Source organism: Aureococcus anophagefferens, assembly GCF_000186865.1.
Source record: "Aureococcus anophagefferens unplaced genomic scaffold AURANscaffold_2, whole genome shotgun sequence".
Lineage (NCBI taxonomy): Eukaryota > Pelagophyceae > Pelagomonadales > Pelagomonadaceae > Aureococcus > Aureococcus anophagefferens.
The window spans coordinates 2,372,468-2,392,271 of NW_008705562.1; the positions used below are offsets into that span (position 1 = coordinate 2,372,468).

The 19,804-nt window shown below is 73.0% G+C and overlaps 4 protein-coding genes across 4 annotated transcripts; 1 reads left to right on the forward strand and 3 right to left on the reverse strand.

Moving 5' to 3' along the window:
* Positions 1-2,036: 2,036 nt before the first annotated feature.
* Positions 2,037-3,962, reverse strand: AURANDRAFT_1116 (hypothetical protein; the record flags this gene model as incomplete). The annotated part of the gene is made up of 1 exon (XM_009034568.1): positions 2,037-3,962. A coding segment is annotated over one exon (1,926 nt), but the record flags the coding sequence as incomplete, so codon positions are not given.
* Positions 3,963-4,828: 866 nt separating this feature from the next.
* On the reverse strand, positions 4,829-6,699 carry AURANDRAFT_70723 (hypothetical protein; the record flags this gene model as incomplete). Its single annotated transcript, XM_009035081.1, has 3 exons — positions 4,829-5,937; positions 6,134-6,361; positions 6,451-6,699. The coding sequence occupies 3 exons, from the start codon at positions 6,697-6,699 to the stop codon at positions 4,891-4,893; spliced, it is 1,524 nt and encodes a 507-aa protein (XP_009033329.1).
* Positions 6,700-7,088: 389 nt separating this feature from the next.
* On the reverse strand, positions 7,089-11,115 carry AURANDRAFT_70724 (hypothetical protein; the record flags this gene model as incomplete). The annotated part of the gene is made up of 2 exons (XM_009035080.1): positions 7,089-8,483; positions 9,307-11,115. 2 exons carry the CDS (start codon positions 11,113-11,115, stop codon positions 7,089-7,091), a joined length of 3,204 nt encoding a protein of 1,067 aa, XP_009033328.1.
* Positions 11,116-11,739: 624 nt separating this feature from the next.
* AURANDRAFT_70725 (hypothetical protein) lies at positions 11,740-18,473 on the forward strand (the record flags this gene model as incomplete). The annotated part of the gene is made up of 6 exons (XM_009034878.1): positions 11,740-13,537; positions 13,584-13,949; positions 13,991-14,188; positions 14,461-15,313; positions 16,600-17,252; positions 17,319-18,473. The coding sequence occupies 6 exons, from the start codon at positions 11,897-11,899 to the stop codon at positions 18,384-18,386; spliced, it is 4,779 nt and encodes a 1,592-aa protein (XP_009033126.1).
* Positions 18,474-19,804: the final 1,331 nt, after the last annotated feature.

Genomic DNA, 19,804 nt, shown 5'->3' on the forward strand with positions numbered 1-19,804 from the left:
GCGTCGCGGACCCACGGCGCGGACCGGTGCCGCACGCACCGGTGGCCCGAGCACCGGTTCACCGACGGCGGCGCCGGAATCTCGGGCACGTAGCCGCTCGCCGGGTCCTCCTTGGTCCCCTTGGGGTTCAGGTGGCGCTCGCGGTCCGCCGCGGCGGCCTTGGAGAGCGGGCTGTCCCGGAGCGGCGCCTCCTTGGGGCCGTGGTCGCTCGAATCCGACGTCGTCGCCACCAACGAAGGCGCCGCCAGGCGCATGGCCGTCAGGGGTCCCCCGTCGTCGCCGCGCGGCGACGGGGGCGCGCTTTGGGCGTTGGCCGCGGCGGGTATGTTCCCGTTCGCGAAAGCGAGGACGCCGCGGCGCGTATTCGTGCGCGGCCGCGTAGGTTCGGTGCGGCCGCCACAGATGAGCTCAGCTCGCTCTTAGAATGCCACAAGAAGTTTGGCAGTGCCCTTCAAAGGCGTAGGCGTACTCGGGACACACGCACCAGTCCTACCCAGTCGCAGCCGCCCGCGAAGGCGCATGCATCAGAGTGCCGTTAGAGCGGGGGGGGGGCGGGGACCCGTCGCCGGGTCGGGGGTGGGATAGGTGCGGCCGCGTCCGCGCCGGAGCGCGGGCGCGGTCGCCGGGTGGTGGTGGTGGGTCGATCGAGGTGCGGCCGCCGGGAGCGGCCGCGCGCGCCGGTCGCCGGGCGGGCGGTCCGGGGCGTCCTAGGACTGGCCGCCGCCGCGGCGCCAGTTGCCGCCGCCGTCGCCGGAGTCGTCGGTTCGGCGCGGCGGCCGGTCGTCGCGGCGGGGCGCGCGGGGCTCCGGCGGCGGCGCGCCGCCGCCGCGGCGCCAGTTGCCGCCGCCGTCGCCGCCGTCGCGGTCGCCGCCGCGCGGGGGCGGGCGGTCGCCGCCCATGCGGTCGCCGCCCATGCGGTCGCCGCCCATGCCGCGGCGGAGGGGCGGGCCGTCCTCGAAGCCGCCGCGGCGCGGCGGGTCGCGGTCGCCCATGGCGCCGAGGCCCCGGCGGAGGGGCGGGCCGTCCTCGAAGCCGCCGCGGCGCGGCGGCGCGTCGTCGCCCGGGGGCCGCTGGCCCATGCCGCGGCGGCCCATGTCCTCGAAGCCGCCGCGGCGCGGCGCGTCGCCGCCGCGGTCGCGGTCCGTCATGCCGCCGCGGGGCCGGTCGGCGGCGCCGCCGGGCGCGTCGTCGAGGTCCTTGCGGGGCCCGCGGCGCCAGTTCGACTCGGCCTCCGCGCGCTCCTTGGCGAGCTTGTCCTGCTTCTCGCGCTCCGCCGCGCGCTCGGCGTCCTGCTCCTTGCGGAGCGCCGCGCGCTCCGCGGAGAGCTTCGCGTTCTCGGCGCGGCGCTGCTCTTCCTCGGCCTCGCGCTGGGCCCGGCGCTCCTCCTCGAGGGCCCGGCGCTCGGCCTCCTGCTCCGCGCGGACGCGCTCCTCCTCGGCCTCCTCCTCGGCGCGCCGCGCGGCGGCGGCGGCCTCGAAGGCGCGGTCGTCCTCCTCCTGGCGGAGCCGCTCCTGCTCCTCCTCGTGCTCCTCGTGGCGGCGGCGCGCGCGCGCGACCTTGCGCGCGATCTTGTCGGCCTCGAACTTGAGCCGCGCGGCCTCGCGCGCCTCGGCGTGCGCCGCGCGGCGCGCGGCGGACACGTCGGCCTCGAAGGCCGCGCGGTGGGGCTGCACGGGCGCGAGGCGCGCCTTCTCGAGCAGCGCGGCGGCGTGGGCCGCCTCGCCGGAAGCGACCTTCTTCTCGTAGGCCGCGTCGTGCGCCTCGCGGTCCTCGACGAGGCGCCGCGCGTAGCGCGCCTCGAGCACGGGCAGCTCCTCGAGGCGCAACGCGCGCGTCACGTAGTCGACGCGCTTCGCCTGCTCCGCGAGGCGCTGCTCCTCGGCCTTCTGCTTCTTCGTGGCCGCGTCGCGCGTCTCCTGGATGAGCTTCTGGCGCTCGGCCTCGGCCATGCCCGCGACCTCGTCGCCGACGTCCTTGCCCAGGGCCTTCATCGTCTCCTTGGCCTCCTGGAGCTGGAGCTCGGCCTTCATCTTCGCGAGCTTCTCGCGCTCGCGGTCGCGCGCCTCCTTCTCGAGGCGCCGCTCCTCGTCCTTCTTGCGCTCCTCCTCGAGGCGCGCCTTCTCCGCGGCCTCCGCCTTGGCCTTCTCCTGCTGGAGCCGCTCCTGCTCCTCCTTGCGCCGCTCGATGACGGCCTTGCGCGCGAGGCACTTCTCGTGGTCCGCGTCGGCCGAGTCGCGCGCCGCCGCGAAGAGCCGCTCGCGCTCCGCGGCGCGCTTCGCCAAAACCTCCGGCGGCGGCGCCGTGACCTTGCGGATGTGGTCCAGGGCCTCGTCGACCTTGAAGCCGAAGACGCTGAGCGTGTCGCGGCCGCCGCCGGCGACGGCGGAGGGCCGGTCGCCGCCGCGCGGCGCCGACGAGAAGCGCAGGCACTTGCGGCGGTAGTCGAGGCGCGCCACGGGCGCCGCGCCCTTGACCGTCGGCGTCGCGCCCACGAGCAGCTTCTCGACGTCGTCGTAGTCCAGCGGCAGGTCGCCGAGGAGCGACTTGAAGTGGTCGAGCGTCACGCACGAGTAGACCTCGCCGAGCTGCGCGACCAGGCGGCACACGGCCAGCCGCGCCAGGGGCTCGGCGAAGTGCGCCAGCCGCGGCGTCTCCGTCGCCAGCCGGTCCAGGAGGGGCTTGACGATGGCCGCGAGGCGCAGCGGCTCGAAGCGGGACTCGAGCGCGTCGTAGAGCTCCGTGACGTGCGCCGGCAGCAGGTCCGCGTCCACCAGCGCCCCGTTCACCGTGAGCTCCGCCAGCAGGGCCGACCGCGTCGGGTGCGTCGCGAAGCCCAGGAGCGTCGCCATGCGCGCGTTCTTCTCCGCGTCGACGTCGTCCTCGGGCGACCGGTCGGCGTCGCCGAGCCCGAAGCCCGCGACCTCCCGGGGCCCGCCGCCGGCGTTGCCCGCGTCGGGGATGGCCAGCGCCGCCAGCAGCACGGCGCAGGCGCGGTGGGACCGCTCCTCGGGCGTCGCGGGCCGCTTCTCCGCCTCCTTGGCGAGCTGCGCGTGGCGCCACCACGCGAACGCGTGGAAGAGGTGGTTGCCGCTCACCCAGAAGATTTTGGTGAGGCGCTCGTAGTACTTGGCCATGAGCTTGGCCTTGGGCGGCTTCTTGGAGATGCGCATGATCTGGTGGATGTCCTCGACGGTCCGGAAGCCCTCGGTCCAGAGCTCCAGCGCCGACGCGACCTCGAGCTGCGCGAAGCGCGTCGTCAGGTGCATCTCGACGCCCTCCTGGGTCCAGCCCTCCCAGCCGCGCAGGCGGCTCGTGTTGTTCGTCGCCGCCGCGCGCTGGAGGTTCGACAGGTGCTGGCGGAGCGTCTCGCAGAGCCGGCGGAGCTCCGTCTTCCGCTCGAACTTGCGGCAGAACTCGAAGGCCTTGACGCTCGTGCCGTGGTAGACCTTCTCCAACTTGGAGTTCGTGCGCAGGATGTCGAGGACACTGCGGTAGGTCTCCCAGAGGAACTTGAGCCACGGCACGAGCGCCTCGCGTTCGGACCGCTCGCCGTCGCCCTCGTCCGTCATCGTCGACATCATGATGGACTCGGGCGTCTGCTCGCAGTCGAGGTCCGCGACGGACTTGGCCGCCGCCGCCAAGTTCGCCTTCTTCGCCGCGGCCGCGGCCTCGTAGGCCCGCGTCTCCGCGGCCTTGACGAGGTACTGGATGACGACCTCGAGGCTCTGCGGCGCCTGCTGCTGCGAGATGTTGCGGTACTGGTGGAGCCCGTCCTTGGCGTGGCGGTGCATCTGGAGCTCGACGCAGATGTCGATGTAGCGGAACATGATCGACTCGAAGACCTTGACCCACGTCCGCGACTTCTTCGCCGTCAGCACGTCGTGCAGCACCTGGAGCGCCGCCTTCTTGTTGCCGATGGTCGCGAGCTCGTTCGCGCGCTTGAGCGCATTCTCCGGCTTCTGCGGGCGGGGGCGGGCGCGTGAGCGAGGCGCCGCGGCGCGCGCGCGCGCGCGTGGGGGCGGGTGCAGCGCGCGGGGGCTGGTTCGTATCGGGCGTGCGAGTCGCCGCGTAACCAGCCCCGCCGCTCAATTTCTATCGGGTGTGGGGAGTCGCCGCGCCGACGCACATGGAAATATTGGTTCGCCATCTTGAGACGAAGAGCCCGTCCGACAGCGAGGTGCACACGCCGAGGACGACGAGCCCAGCCTCGCCAACACAAATCGAGAGCCGCGAGCGAGATGCGAGCGAGCCGCTGGGCTCGGGCCAATGTTGAAGACGGAGATCGCGCGGCGCGCGCGCGCCGCAGCGCGCCAGCCCTCCGTGCGATCGAGCCATCCGGCTCTCTACGCGTCGTCTGCGCGCCGGCTCGATTGCACGTGCGACGAGGGCGGCAGTGCCCGCGGCGCGCGCACGCCGTCCCGGACATGGCGAGCGCGTCCGTGTCGCGCGCCTCCTCGAGCTCGGAGGCGGCGGCGCTGAGCTGGTCCGCCTCGGCGAGGGCCGTGTTGATCACCGCGAGCGTGTCCTTGTCCGCCGTCAGCATGGTCATGCCGACGACCGCGGCGGGCCGGTGGAGCCTCGGTGGCGAGACGCCATGGGGCAGCAAGCCAGTCTGGGGAGCGAAGATCGAGGCAGGCGCCTTTTCTGGAGCTGCTGCTGCTCGGCTCAACACGATAGCATCGTGCTCCTCGGCTACGGAATTAGAGTGTATCGTGCAGCCACACTTTGTCGAACGCCTTTTAAGCCGTGACGCGTTCACAGCGACGTCGGTTGGCACAATGAAGCCGTCTGCAGCTTTGCTACTACGTCGTATGTTGCAACACTAGCAGATATGTATACGCGCGATTAATGTTCAGAAGGGGGAGGAGTCTGTGCAAACACGCCCGGCCGCTACTCCGGGTCGGAGACGATGAGGACGGGCCGCTTGATGCCCGAGGGGCGCGGCCGGCCGACGTTGGCCTTGACGAAGCAGAGGAAGGCGACGGCGCGCTGGGACGCGTCGAGGCTCGCGTCGACGGCCGCGCGCCGGGCCGCGTCGCCGATGTGGTAGAGGACGCCGCGCGCGAGGAGCGACGACGTCTCGCGCGCCGAGTGCACGGAGTCGCGGAGCCGGTAGAGCTGGAGCCCGCCCAGGCCCCAGACCTTGGCGCGGTAGGTGCAGGACGTCGCCGCGGCGCGCGTCGCCGCGGCGACGAGCGCCTCGTCGCCGAGGGGCGCCATGGCCTCGATGGGGCTCAGCGTCCGGTCGACGCACCGGAGGAACGCGCCGAAGAGCGCCGCGGCGCGCGCCAGGGGCCTCGCGTCGTCGTCGATCAGGGCCGCGAGCTCCCAGGGCGCCGCCAGCGACGCCAGGCCGCAGGCGACGCCGTAGAGCACGCCGAGGTCGCCCTCGTCGCCGGCGGCCTCGACGTCGTGGAGCGACGCCGTGAGCGCGACGACGCGGGCGAAGCGGCTCGCCTCGACGCGGCTCGACGCCTCGCGCTGCGTGTCGCCGGCGCAGAGCGCCCCGCCGTCGTCGTAGACCTGGGCCCAGAGCTGGCTGCTTCGTACGCGGCAGTCGACGAACTCGACCGCGATCGCCGACGGGCTGTAGCGCTGGAGCAGCGTGTCCGACGCGCGCAGGCGCCGCGCCCAGGCGTCGTCGTCGTCGAGCACCGCCTCCTTGAGCCACGTGCAGCACGTGCCGCACGACGCGAAGCCCCAGGCGTTGAGATTGCGGCATATGTTCTGGGCGAAGACGTGCTCCGGGAGCTGCTGCAGGTAGCACGTGCTCGCGCCGCGCCGCTGCGTCAGGCCCTCGAAGCGGTGCACGCCGCGCCGGCTCCCGACCATGCCGGCCCCGCTCCCCGACCGGATCCTCCGGTTTAGTGTTTCTGCTTGGCGGCAGCCAACACTCGTGGTGAGTTTGAGCTTCGGCTTGATTTGGTTTGCCACATCCTCAAGGTGCAGTTTTATTGAACTTTTGACGCGATTTTTGCGCGCGAGAAAAACGAACGGCGCTGCGCGTTCACTCAAGAGACAACCCCAGCAAAACACACACCGCGGACCAGCTCCTTCTTACGAGACGCGCCGCGCGGGAATCCCCGCGCGCGAACCGGGCCTAGTCCTCCTCGACGGGCTTGAGGGTGCAGACGGCGTTCCTGTCGCAGTAGACGCCGGCGAAGGCCTTGGCGAGGGGCTTGGACGCGACGCTGCCGACGGCCTTGCCGCCGACGGACAGCGCGAGCTTCCCGCCGGAGGTGCCGAAGCAGAGCTCCATGTTCTTCTTGCAGCCGTCGGGCAACCCGGTGAGCATGAGCTCCGAGAACTTGTCGAGCGCCGGCGCGTCGCTGCAGCGCGGCTTGATGGCGTCGACGAGCGCCTGCGGCGGCGCGGTCCGCGGGCGGGCTCGCGCGGGCGTCGCGCGCGTCGCGCGCGGCCGGCGCAGCGCGGCGACGCCGGCCGGCGCACGTTGGTCATCTTCTCGGCGCCGACGCCCATGCTCATCTTGAGCACGAAGCCCGGCGCCTTGAACATGTCCTCGTACATGCCCACGGCGTAGACCTTGATGGGGCCCTTCTTGCGCACGCCGAGGCTCCGCAGCGCGCCGAGCTTGTGCTTGCGCGGGAAGTCGAAGCCCGTGCTGAGCTCCTTGACGGCGCTGCACGCGACGAGGCTCGCGAGGAGCAAGACGCAGCGCTGAGTACGTGAGGCAGCCATGTCGAAGCTCAGAGCGCCTGCGATCTGGCCGAGGCACCGCGCCCTGGGTCGCGGGGCGCGGCGACGCCTCACACGGCGTGAGCCCCAGGAGTCCTCCCTGCAGCACGGTGCACATGTATTCTTAATCACAACAGAGGGGCGGGGCGCGCCGCGTCGCGGCGGACCTGCGGGGGCCGTTTCGTCGAGCGCACCGCGCGGCGCCGCGAAGCGCGCGCGCGCGCGCGCCGTCGCTGCTTCGTTGGCTTTATCTTGTAAGCATCGCGTCCGCCGGGCCGCATGACTTGCGTACACGCGGCCCTTCGCGGCGGCCTCTCATACCCCCAGGAAAGCTCGATTTCGTCCTCAGCAGCCGAGACAACACGAAAAAGCGGACGCCGGGACTCGCGCGGTCAGATGACGACGGGCGTGTCCTGCGCCGCGCCGTCCGACGTCGCGCCGCTCTTCCCGGGCCCGCCGAAGACGGGCACGTCGTCGTCGTCGTCGCCCGCGTCCGCGAAGGCGCCGCCGCGGCCGCGGCTCGGCTGCGCGTCGTGCCAGTGCTTGATCGCGAGCGCGCCGAGCGCCAAGGGCCCGAGCGCGCACGCCGCGCAGGCGACGAACGGCAGCACGCACGCGACGACCAGGGTGCCCAGGAGCGCCGCGACGAAGAGCGCGGGCATGGCGAGGAGCGTCGCCACCAGCAGCGCGAGCGTCGCGGCCGCCGCCGCCGCGAGCCAGCCCGCGGTGAGCAACCCGAAGGGCAGGTACTCGGCGGGCTTGAGCACCTCGACGACGTCGCCCGCGCCGGGGAAGTCGCCGTGCTCCGCGTAGTGGACCATCATGGCGTCCTTCTCGGCCCAGCGGGCGTCGAGCCAGGCCGCGGCGATGCGCTCGGCCTCGTGGCTCCGCAAAGCTTCCAGGGGCGTCGCGTAGGCGCCGTCGGCGAAGACCTCGCTGGCCCGGTACGCGACGGTGTGGAGGCGCACGTGGTCGCCGTGGTCGCCCTTGAAGAGCTTGGCGACGTTGGGCAGCTGGACGTCGTCGGACCGCTCGAAGCCCATGTCCCAGGCGGGCACCTCGCCGCCGTAGCCCGCGTAGGCCATCGTCGAGTCGTAGACGAGCACGTCCTCGACGAGCACGCCCCGGCTCACGAAGCCCCGGATCGCCGCGACGAAGCCGCCGCAGCGCGGCACGAGCAGCAGCTCGTGGGCCGGGCGGCGCATGCGCTTCGCGTAGGCCTCGGCCTTGCGCTTCGCCTCCTCGTTCGCCGTCGTCCCCTCGGGGAACAGGAGCACGACGGACGGCCGCCGCGCCTCCGCGACCTCGGCGACGGCGCGCTCGATCTCCGCGACGTCGTCCTGCTGCCGCGCGCGCTTGCGGTGCCGCGACACGAAGATGAAGCCCACGAGGCGCATGCACCACCCGACGATGGGCACCGACCGCATGTCGTCCAAGAGCACGATCTTGAGCGCGCCGTGCGCGCCCACGACCCGGAGCATGTCCCAGAGGTAGAACCAGTCCGTGTCGAGCTGGTGGTTCGCGATGAGCAGGCCCGCGCGGTGGTCCGGCCGCGGCAGCTCGCCGCTGAGCTTGAGCCGGCAGCCCCGCGGGAACACGGGCCCGCCGACGACGCCGTCGGCCCACGCGCCGACGACGTAGCGGTCCATCCACGTGCGGCCGATGACCTGGTCCACGGGGAAGACGAAGAGCTTGAGCACGACGCCCACGGCCAGCGAGCTGAACGTCGCCCCGATGACGAGCACGACGCGGCCCACGGTCTTGAACGTGCCCCAGAGGCCCTCGTCCTGCTGCGCCGCGGGCCGCGCGACGTAGCGGATCACGTGGGCCGCGTCGCGCCGCGGCGAGTCCGCCGTCGTGGCCATGATGTCGAGGCGCGCCGGCGCGCCGCCGGCGACAGATGCGAGCCTCGGACGCCGAGGCCACTCTCTCGTGTGCGTCGACTCGCCAGGTTCGCGGCAACAAAGTAATGTTGCAACGTTGCCGCCGCAGATTCGATGTTTGACCGGCTTACTTTTGGTGCATCAGCCGATTTCAACCCAAGTGAAGGCCCTGAGCGTGGCAGAAGTAAGAGAGAATATGCGCGGCCCCGGCGACCGCTTCGCGGGCCTGTCCATCGCCGTCGAGCCCCGGCGCAGCTTCCTCGACGGGCCCCGGTCGGCGGAGCCGAAAACGCCGACGTCGCCCACGTCCCCGCGGCAGCCCGGCGCCCGCACCTGGCTCGCCCACCAGGAGGCGGCGGACCGCGCTGCCCCGAAACGAAAACGCGACTTTGGAGAGGCCTTCGCCCCCCCCTGGGAGCCGCCCGCTTCGGAGCGGGCGACTTTTTGGGACGCGCGGCCCCGCGACCCGGCGGCGGCGCGGGACGCGTGGATCATCCCCGGCCCGCACGCGGCGTGGGCGGCGTCGTGCCGCGACGACGACTCGAGCCTGGACAGCACGGTCTACAGCGACAGCTCCTAGCACCGACGCGCCCGCCTCCGAAGAAGCGCGCACCCGGAGCGGCGCCGCTCTTCCATGTGCCCTGTGTATATACCATCCCCCGATTCTATAGTAAAAGCCCCATCCGACGCGTCGGGTCTCTTACGTGCCCGCCTAGCGCGCGCGCACCGCGGGCGCCGCGTCCCAGGAGGCGGCGTGCTTCGGGCCCACGTTGAGGCCGCGGACCTTGAGGAGGTCGCGGACCTTGTCGTTGCAGACGTGGGCCCGGTAGCGGACGGCGCCGACGCCCTTGTCCGGGGGCCGCGGCGCGCCCGCGGTCGGCGGCCGCGGCGCGGCCGCGGGCGCCGCGGCCGGCGGCGGCGCGCGGCGCCGCGCGGCCGGCGCGGAGCTCGGCCGCTTCGGCGGCGGCTTCGCGGCGGCGGGGACGGAGGAGAAGTCCTCGGCGTGGACGGCGACGCGGGGCGGCGCGCGCGCGGGCTCGGTCTTCTGCTTCTTCTTCGCCTCGGGGCTCGCGGGCCGCGGCGCGGGCCGCGCGGGCCGCGCGTCGGGCGCCGCGCCGCCGGGCGCCGGCGCGGCCTGCTTCTTCTTCGCCGACGGCGGCGGCGCCGCGGCGGCCAGATCCGGCGGGAACTCGACGAGGTGGAGCGGGTTCCGGCCCGGCGACGTTTGCGGCGCGGCCGCGGCGCCCGGCTTTTTCGGCAGCACGCCGCAGTTCGGCGTCCAGTCCTTGGGGAGCATGTTGGGGATGATGACGCCGAGGCGGCCCAAACCCGACGGGTCGTAGCGCAGGAAGAGGCGCGTGGCCTGGGGCGGCGTGAGCGCGAGGCCGAACGCGTGCTCGAGCACGGCCGCGAAGCGTCCGCACGTCAAATTGTTCGCGTGGCCCTTGGCCGGCGGCGCGGAAGCGTCCGGCGGCGCGCGGCTGAAGACGCGGTACACATTCTGGTGCTCGTAGTGGGCCAGGGGCCGGCGGCTGCCCGCGATCTTCGACCGGAGGAGCGCCTCGACGTCGTCGACGGTCCACGACGGGTCCGCGAGCGGCCGCGGCCGCGCGGCCCGGGGGACGTGGAGCGCGCCCATCTTGGTTCCCTTGGCGGGCTTCTCGGCCTCGCGGCGCGGGGACGCGCCGGGGAAGTCGCTGGGCACGAGGCGCCGCACCAGATCCCGGACGTCGAGCGCGCCGCGGCCCTCGACGTCGTAGCGCGCGAAGAGCGCGTCGAGCTGGGACGCGCTGAGGCGCACGTCGAGCTTCGCCGCCAACCGCTCCTTCAAGGCCTCGCGCGTGACGGCCTTGCGCGCGGCCTTGCCCGAGGAACTGTCGTCTTGGAAGACCGCGTACGCGTTTTGATAGCGGAAGTTCGATAATTTGCGCATCTTCTGGTCCAGGCGGTCGCGGATCAACCGCTCGATCTGCTCCGCCGTCTCGCCGGACGCCACGTCGCGCTCGCGCTCCCGCGGCGACACGGCCGCGCCGCGGTCCGCGAACGCGTTCGCGTCCCAGGCCGGCCCGCCCGCCCGGTCCTTGGGCGTCAACTTGACGATGAGGTGGCGGCTCGCGAGGCGGTGCTCGCCGGACTTGGCGCCGAAGCGCTGGACCCAGAGCCGGACCACGTCGGCGTCCTCGACGTGGATGCCGAGCTTGGCCCGGAGCAGCGCGCCGAACTGGCCCGCGGACACCGCGTCGACGCCGTCGCCGAAGAACGACCGGAGGAACATGGCGCAGCGCAGGTAGCGGTAGCCCGACAGGGACCGCGCGGCGCGCTCCTCGACGCGGGCGAGGATCGTGCGCTCGAGGCGCTCGGGCTCCCAGGTCTCCTTGCGCGCGTCGCGCCGCGGCGAGCCCGCGCGCGGCCGCGCGGCGGGGCCGAGGCGCTCGTCGTCGGACGCGCGCTGCCGCGCGGTGCGCCCGCCGGCGCTCGCCGGCGCGTCGCCGCCGAGGGCCGACGCGTAGGCGCCGACGATGTCCTCGCCGCGCATCATGGACACCGCGAGGCCCGCGTAGTCGTCGCCCGCGCGGTCGCCGCCGCGGTCGTCCGCGGGCTCGTCCTCGGGCGCGGCGGGCGCGGCGCAGGCCGCGCGCTCGGCCTCGCGCCGGGCGACGGCGGCGGGCCGCGGCCGCTCGCGCGGCGGCGGGCCGTCGTAGCCGTCGCGGAGCTTGAGCTCGAAGTCGACGCGGCGCACGGGCGCGACGTCGTCGGGCGTAGACACGCGCCAGTCGACGGCCTTTGGTTTCGGCGCGCGGCGCTCGCGCGACGTCCGCGCCGACGCGGGCCGGGCCCGCGCCGCCGACGCGGGCCGCCCGCGCGGCGACGCCGACCGGTCGCTCCGGGGCGAGTAGACGAGCCGCTCCGTGTCCAGCGCCGGCCCGGGGCCGCCCTGGGGCAGCCCCTTGACGACGACGACGGGCGGCCGCGGCCGCGACAGCCGCGGCTGCGCCGACGACGGACGCTGCGGGAACTTGTTGCCGTGGTCCCGCCACATGGTCTTGGACGGCGCGAACATAGTTGCGCGAGCACAAGGCGAAACGACGCGGTCCGTTGCGTCGTATCCAATCGCGGCGCAACTTCGCTGCGCGGTGTTTCCCCAATGTTCCCCAACTCTCTCGAGGTGTTGATGTCCTGACGAGCGGCCTCGACGTCTGCCGCGCGCAGCACCCTGCACCACCTTTGACGACGCGCAACAAGCGCCTGCCTGCGCCTGCACCAAAGTTGACGCGCAACAAGCGCCTGCGCCAAAACACAAACGCCTGCAGCAACCGATGCGCCACAAGCTGCAGCGGGCCCTCGCCGCGGCGTCCGCGGACGTGCGCGCCGTGCTGCACCGCGCGCTCGACCGCCCGGGCCGCGGCCTCGGCGCCGCCGAGAGCGAGGCGCTCCTGCGCTGCCGCGCGCGCGACGACGTCGTCGCCGTCCTCGCCGCCGCGGACGAGGCGCGGCACGCGGCCGTCGGCGACGTCGCGACCTACGTTGTCAACCGGAACATCAACTTCACGAACTCGTGCACGAAGCGCTGCGGCTTCTGCGCCTTCTCGCGCACGGCCGTCGACGGCGAGTCCTACCTGCTGCCGACGGCCGAGGTCGTGCGGCGAGCGGAGGAAGCCGTGCGGCTCGGTGCGACGGAGATATGCGTGCAGGCGGGCCTGCCCGACGTCGACGAGGACGGCGCGCGCTGGACGGGCGACAGCTACATCGCGATCGTCGAGGCCGTGCGCCGCGCCGTGCCGCGGGGCGTGCACCTGCACGCGCTGTCGCCGGAGGAGGTGCTCCACGGCGCGCGGCGGAGCCGGCGGCCCGTCGCGGACTTCCTCGCGGACGCGCGCCGCGCGGGCGTCGACTCGCTGCCCGGCACGTCCGCGGAGATCTTGGACGACGGCGTGCGCGCGACGCTGGCGAAGGGGCGCCTCACGACGGCGGAGTGGCTCGACGTCGTCGAAACGGCGCACGCGGCGGGCCTGCCGACGACGGCGACGATGATGTTCGGCCACGTCGAGGACGCGGGCCACGTCGCGCGCCACTTCTCGACGATCCGCGCGCTGGCGGAGCGGACGGGCATGGTCTCGGAGTTCGTGCCGCTGCCGTTCGTATCGACGGAGGCGCCCATGTACAAGGACCCGGCGAGGCGCGCGGCGCTCGGCGTCCGCGGCGGCCCGACGACGCGAGAGGCGCTCCTCGTGCACGCGGTGGCGCGCCTCGCGCTCGACGGCGCCGTGGACAACCTCCAGGCGTCCTGGCCCAAGGTCGGGCTCGGCTTCGCGTCGACGCTGCTCCGCGTCGGCGCGAATGATCTCGGCGGCGTGCTCATGAACGAGAGCATCTCCGTGGCCGCGGGCGCGCGCGCGGGCCAGCTCGCGACGCCCGGCGCGCTCCGCGCGGCCGCGGCGCGCGCGGGCCGCGAGGCGCGGCAGCGGACGACGCTCTACGGCGCCGCGGCGAGCGCCGTCGACGACGCGGCGCTCGAGGCCGCGGAGCTCTCGAGCTACGCGGAGCTCACGCGGCGCGGCGACTGGCGCGTCCGCGACGCCGTCGCCCGGGGCCGCGACCGGCGGCGGAGCGGCGGTGCCGCGCCCGCTGCCGCGCGGGCCGAGAGCGCCGCGCCGCGGGACGTCGTGACCTACTCGTCGTGCTACACGGTCGTGCCGACGTACGAGTGCTTCAACAAGTGCGCGTACTGCAGCTTCCGCGCGCCCATCGCCGGCGGCCGGGGCGACTGGAAGTCGAAGGACGACGTCCGCGCGGACCTCGAGCGCGTCGCCGCGTCGGGCGTCTGCGAGGTGCTCGTGCTCGCGGGCGAGGTCCGGTTCGACTCGCCGAAGCGGCGCGCGTGGCACGCGATGATGGTCGACGCGTGCGAGGCGGCGCTCGAGTTGGATTTGTTGCCCCACACGAACGTCGACGCCCGCGTCCGTTTTTTGCGGCCGTTTTGTGATTCGATTGTTCTTTTTGTAGGTCGGCCCGCTGCTGGAGGCGGAGATGGCGGCGCTCGCGGAGGTGAACGCGTCCATGGGCCTCATGCTCGAGCAGGCGACGCCGGCGCTGCGGCTGCCGGGCGCGCCGCACCACCGGGCCCCGAGCAAGGACCCGGCGCTGCGTATGGAGCAGCTCGACATGGCGGGCCGCCTGCGCGTGCCGTTCACGACGGGCATCCTCTGCGGCATCGGCGAGACGGCCGACGACCGGCTCCGGTCGCTCGACGTCATCGCCGAGAGCCACGCGCGCTTTGGCCACGTCCAGGAATGCATCATCCAGCCCTTCTCGCCGGACCCGGCGCTCGCCAGGTTCGCGCCGGGCGCCGCGCCGGACCTGCCCGCGCTCGTCGCGGCGGCGCGCGCGCGGCTCCCGGCGACCTCGTCAAGGGCGAGCTCGAGCGGTGCCTGCGGAGCGGCGCGCGCGACCTCGGCGGCATCTCGCCCGTGGACCACGTCAACCGGAGCCACGACTTCCCGGGCGTGGGCGAGCTCGCGGCGACGGTCGCGCGCGCGGGGCTGACGCTCGAGGAGCGGCTCCCGCTCCACGACGAGTTCCTCCCCTGGCTGCGGCCGCGGGTCGCCGACGTGTACCGGCGGCGCTGGGCGCCCGAGGCGCGGCGCGCGGCTGCGTAACTTGTTCTCCTGTGTGTCGCGTTGTACTGCGAGCTCGTTCTTCGCGCCGTGCTGCCTAGGTCGACCTCTAGGCCTGCCAAGTAGGCTGTCGCTGTGCGCGTCGCCGCCGCGGCATGTTGGCGACACTTTCTCCTCGGCCAGCCGCAGCCACATCAGCAATGGCGGCCAGCGCAACCATGCGGATCACGCTCGCCGCGCTGCTGGCCACCGCTTCGGCGATGCAGCTGCCGGCGGCGCGGCGCGCGCAGCGATCCGTCGCGCGCCCGGCGACGACCATGGTCGAGGCGCCGGGCGTCGCCGCGCCGCCAAAGTGCCCGCTCAACGCCGAGAGCCAATTATTGGCGGCGCGCGACGCCGTGCTGCGCGCGTCCGAGGACGGCGTCGCGCGCCAGCGCCTGCGGACGCTGCTGCCGCGGGGCGTGAGCCGCGAGCTCATCCCGCCCGACGAGACGTGGACGGGCGGCATCATGCAGCTCTACCAGGCGTGCGCGCCCTTGGTCCGCGACCTGTTGCGGTCCGTGGGGTCCGCGCGCGGCGACGCGGCGCCGACCGTGCGCGAGCAGCGGTTGGATGCGAGCGGCGTCGACGGCGAGGCTTTGATGGTCGCCGAGGCCGCGGAGGCGCGCCTCGACGCGAGCGCGTTCGTGCAGCCGAGCCTGGAGACGCAGAAGGCCATCGAGGACGTCGCCGCCGCCGCGGGCCCGCGCCTCGTGCTCATGGTCAACCCCCAGTTCCGCGACAGCGACGACACGCTCGACTTCCTCGCGTCCAAGGCGGGCTTCCTCGGCCAGCTCGGCGGCTTCCTCGGCGGCAAGGCGCAGTTCACGAAGCGCATGGACGAGCTCGGCTTCGTCGACGTCTTCTCGCTCCAGGAGTACGTGACCACGGGCACGCAGGTCCGCATCTTCCTCTCCTACCCCCACGACTGGCAGATCTTCGCGCTCAGCGACCGCGACGACGAGCCCGCGGTGAAGCTCGGCGAGTCCAAGGAGCGGCCGGACTACAACGTCATCGCCGAGGTCCTCGCCGCCAACAAGATCGAGCCCAAGATCGCGCAAAGCCCGCGTCCCTTTTTTCGTTCGTTTCGCGTTTCGCGACGGCCGCGCCCCGCGCAGTTCCGCGACGTCGGCCGCGGCCGGCCCCTCGTCCAGGGCTGCATCAAGTTCTTCTACGAGGACATCGTCGCGCGCAAGGGGGACGCCTAGGCAGCGCGCATGTTAATCCGTCGCATCCGAACGTACATCTGCGTGCTGAGTTGTGCTGGAGCTGGTCGAGATGTCGAATCATTGTCGATCGACGGGCCCCCGCACGACGGTCCGGCCCCGGGACGGGGGCCGGGGACGGCGGGCACGGGGGTTCCGGCACGGTAAATGCGCTCCGGGCACGCGGCCCGGCACGGGCCCGGCACGGGCCCGGCACGCGGCACGGGGCCGGGGACGCCGGGTCCGGCACGCCGCGGGCACGGCGCCGGACCGGTCCCGGCACGCGGCCGGGCACGATCCCGGCACGCGGCACGCGGCACGCGGCCGGGCACGCCGGCACGGGCCCGGGACGCGACCCGGGACGGGCCGGCACGCGAGGTCGGGCACGACGCCGGGGCCCCCGGCGGCACCCGACCGAGGACTCGGCACGAAACCCGGCACGGCGGCCGGAGCTTGGGCACGACGGAGAGCTTGCCGCCGGAGACGATCGAGTCTGGGCCCGACGGAAACTCGCAACGCGGTGCGTTGTCCAGCTCCCAACGCTTTGCAATGGTCGACCGCCGTTCGCGCAGTCCATCGCCGGGAGGGCGGCGACGCGAAGACCTCATGGGGCGTCAAGCGCAGCCGCCGCCTCGGGGCGGTGAATCGCCTCTGGGGTGGCGCGACCGGCGTCCGAGCTGGTTGGATCCTGGCCGCGGCCGCAACGACTACAGCGACCGCGGCGACTACGACCGCAACGACTACGACCGCGACCGCCGCTGGCGCGGGCGCGACGACGGCGCGCGGTACGCGCGCGGCGGCGGCGACGCTCGGCGCGACCGCGAGGGCTGGGGGCGCCGGAGCCCCCCGCGTTCCTGGTCCCAGGACCGCGCGCGGGTCCGCGGGCCGCCGCGCCTCGACGACCGCGCGCCGCCGCCCCGGGGCTCCGGCTCCGGCGACGACTACGGCGACGCGCGCGACGCGCGCGCGCGCGGCATCGGCGACCGCGGCCGAGGGCGGGCCGTCGACAGCGAGGCGGGCACGCGCGAGAATTCGCAAGAAGGCCCGCCGCCGCGCCGGGCTTCGCCGCCCCCGCGGGGCCCGACCGCGGAAGCGGTTCCGCCGGCGTCGGCGCGCGGCGCGACGACGGCACGCCCGGCGGCCGGCCGCCGCCGGCCGGAGGCCCGGCGGCGGGCGACGCGCCGCGCGTCACGCCGCCGGAAGACGCGCCGCACGGCGGCGACGACAACCGCGACCGCGACCCCGACCGCGGCGACGGCGGCCGCCGCTTCCGCCGCGCCGACGGCGACGACGACGACGGCTACGGCGGCTACCGCGACCGCGACCGCGACGACTACAGCAAGGACGCCGACGGCTACCGCGGCGGCTACGACGGCGACGGCTACGGCCGCCCCTACGACCGCGGCGGCGGCGACTACGGCGACGGCCGCGGCGGCTACGACGGCGGCTACGACGGCGGCTACGGCGGCGGCTACGGCGGCTACGGCGGCGGCTACGGCGGCGGCTACGGCGGCTACGGCGACGGCTACGGCGGCTGCTACGGCGGCGGCTACGGCGGCTACGGCGGCGGCGAGCGGCGCAGCGGCTACGAGCCCGTCCCGCGCGACCGCTTCAACGCGCCGCTTCCGTCGGGGGGGACGGGGTCGATCGAAGTGGTGCTGTGCACGAAGCCGGAGTCGATGCTCGTCGACGCGGAGGCCATCCCCGGGAGCGAGTCGCTCCAACTCGTCGAGCTCCAATGGGTTGCGACGCTCTCCTCGAGCAAGGTGCTGACCCTCGCCCGCGGCGCCTACAAGGACTCGCCGTATGCCTGGGTGAGTCCCTACATGGATAGTGTCTCCGTGCAGATACCGCCGCACGCTCGATTCGCCCTATTGCAGGCCGGCCCGAACAAGGCCATTTCTAGGGGCCTCGCCACGCGGATCGAGAAGTGCTCCGCGGGCGAAGTGGTGGCGACCTTCGCCGTGCGGCTCTCGAAGACGGCCCCGCAGCTCCAGGCGCTCGAAGCGGCGCGGCCCGCGGGTCAGGCCGCTCGGATTCTCACCGTGAAGCCGAAGTTCACGTTCCACTGCGCCGCGGCGTCCTCGAGCGCGCACGCGAAGTTCGAGCTCTCGGACCTCGGCGACACGCGCCTCCTGACGGCCATCCGCGAGCTCCAGCACGGCGTCCCCATGACCGTGGAGCTCGGCCGCGACGACACGTCGACGCGCCGGCATCTGGTCCGCGCGGTCTTCCTGGCCTACCAGTGCCCGGATGACATCCGCGAGCTGCTGGGGGAGGGCCCCGCGGACGACCCGGGCCCGCTCCGCATCGAGGTCACGCGGCGCGACGACGACGGCTACGACTACGACGTCAAGGTCGTGGGCATGGGCCGCATCTTCTCGCCGAAGGTCCTCCGGGACTTCCAGAAGCTGCGGTTGCGCGCCGCTCACGCGATGGGCGTCCCCGTCGCTCACGCGGCGCGGTGCCTCATCAACCCCATGATGTTCGTGGGGCTCTTCGGCGGGCTCGCGCCGTTCCGCGAGGAGGGCGCCGTCGACGAGTTCCTCGCGAGAGGCGAGCGGCACGAGGGCGTCGTCGACGACGCGGCGGCGGCCTGGGGCGAGGCCCTGGCGGCCGAGCGCGACGGCTCGCCGGAGGACGACGGCCCGGGGGGGCCCAAGCCCCACATCTACAGCCTCTCGCGGGCTAACGACGCGGACAAGCTCGTGGACCACGTGAAACAGCGGCTGAAACGCGAGGAGAAGGACCTCGCGTCGCTGCAGGAGGGCGACGGCGACTTCCGCATGAAAGCGGACCGCGTCGCCATGCTCCAGCGGTTCGTCGCCATCTTCCAGTACAAGGGCGCCGACCCCCCCGACCAGCTCTTCCCCTTCCCCGTCGTCCCGGAGGGCGCCGTCGACGAGGCGTACATCGTCGCGCTCCCCACGGTCGTCGAGGACGGCTAGGGGTCCCCGCCCGCGGCGGCCCACGTCATCGCTCCCAGCGGCGCACTAAGCGCGCTTAGCTGCCCTCTAAAGGACGCGAGGGCCGCGCGCGCCGCGCAGTTGACGGCGCGGGTGGCGGGCGGGCGAGCCTCGCGCTGCGCACGCGTCCAGACGACCCTAGCTTCAACATGCACTGGATACGGCATGGTGCACCCGAGAAAGTGGGCAGCCCACCATGGCCGAAGCCTTGCCCGTGCCGGACTCTTGGCCGGCGTTCAATCGTTTCGTCCGTCGTCGCGTGGCAGCTGGCCGTCTTGATCGGCGACATGTCGGCGCTGCGTCTCTTGGCTGTGCGCTCGGGCTTGCCCGGCGCCTTGATCTCCGCATTCATCAGCGCCCGGGGGCACCCAGGCCTTCTTCGACTTCAGCTGCGCGGAGGTCTTGGAGCCGTCGTTCGTGGAGCGTGGCGCGGTGTCGATCGAGAAGACCGTCCGCGTCGGCGACGCGGCGAGCGGCGTCGTTCATCGGCGAAGGGCACGCCCTCGTCGAGCGAGGCGCTCGTCTTCACGTAGAACACCGAGGCCTCGAAGACGACGCCCACGACGGTCGCGACCTTCCAGTCCGAAGCCTTCCTCGCCATCGACCAGTTCATCACGCTGGAGACGCCGCTCTCGAACGTGACGCCGCGGTCTCCATGATGGTGCTCTCCGCGGACGCTGTACGCACATCGTCATGGAGCAGTACCAGGGCGTCGCCTACGACGCCGGCATGGGGCCCCTTGGTGTTTTTCGAACTCCTCCGGGGTGCGCTGGGGTTCGTGGTCGCAATTTCTATATGATGGACATTCAGCTCGGGCACCTTGGCCCGTAGGGACTGCGTTCCTGGGAGTGTATCCGTTCGAACCGATGCCACGTCGGTCGTTTTGAGTCGTCTCTTCTCGTTCTCTCGGCGGATCAGAGCCCCCCCGGGGCGTGGGCGACTAGCCGCACCAAATAACACAGGAATCTCGACCACCTACGGGTCGGCGGGGCCCCGAATCGAGTACGGGGCGGATCTCGAGGCACGGAACCGGCCCTACGGCGGCAGTTTTGAGTCGAGAGGCTTCGACCGGCGGCTCTAGGAGGTTGGTTCCGTCGACGGGGCTGTCCGTGATGCCATCTAGCCATAGGTTTTTGGCACCAGAAGTGCCCGGAAAGTCGTATTCTTTGTTTCGAGGCCCGTCGAGCGGCCGTAAAATACGCATATTTTCGGCGAATCGGGTCGGCTAAAGTGGAAGCGCCGGCCTCGAGAGTCGCAACTAACATGTTCCTTGGGATCGAGACCGGTAGATTCACCATCGAGGGGTCTATTCGGAGCAGTTTCCGGTATCTGGCACCCAAAAATGTGCCAAAATACGAAAATGTCGACTTAAAATGCGGATTTTATTCTAAATTGCGCAA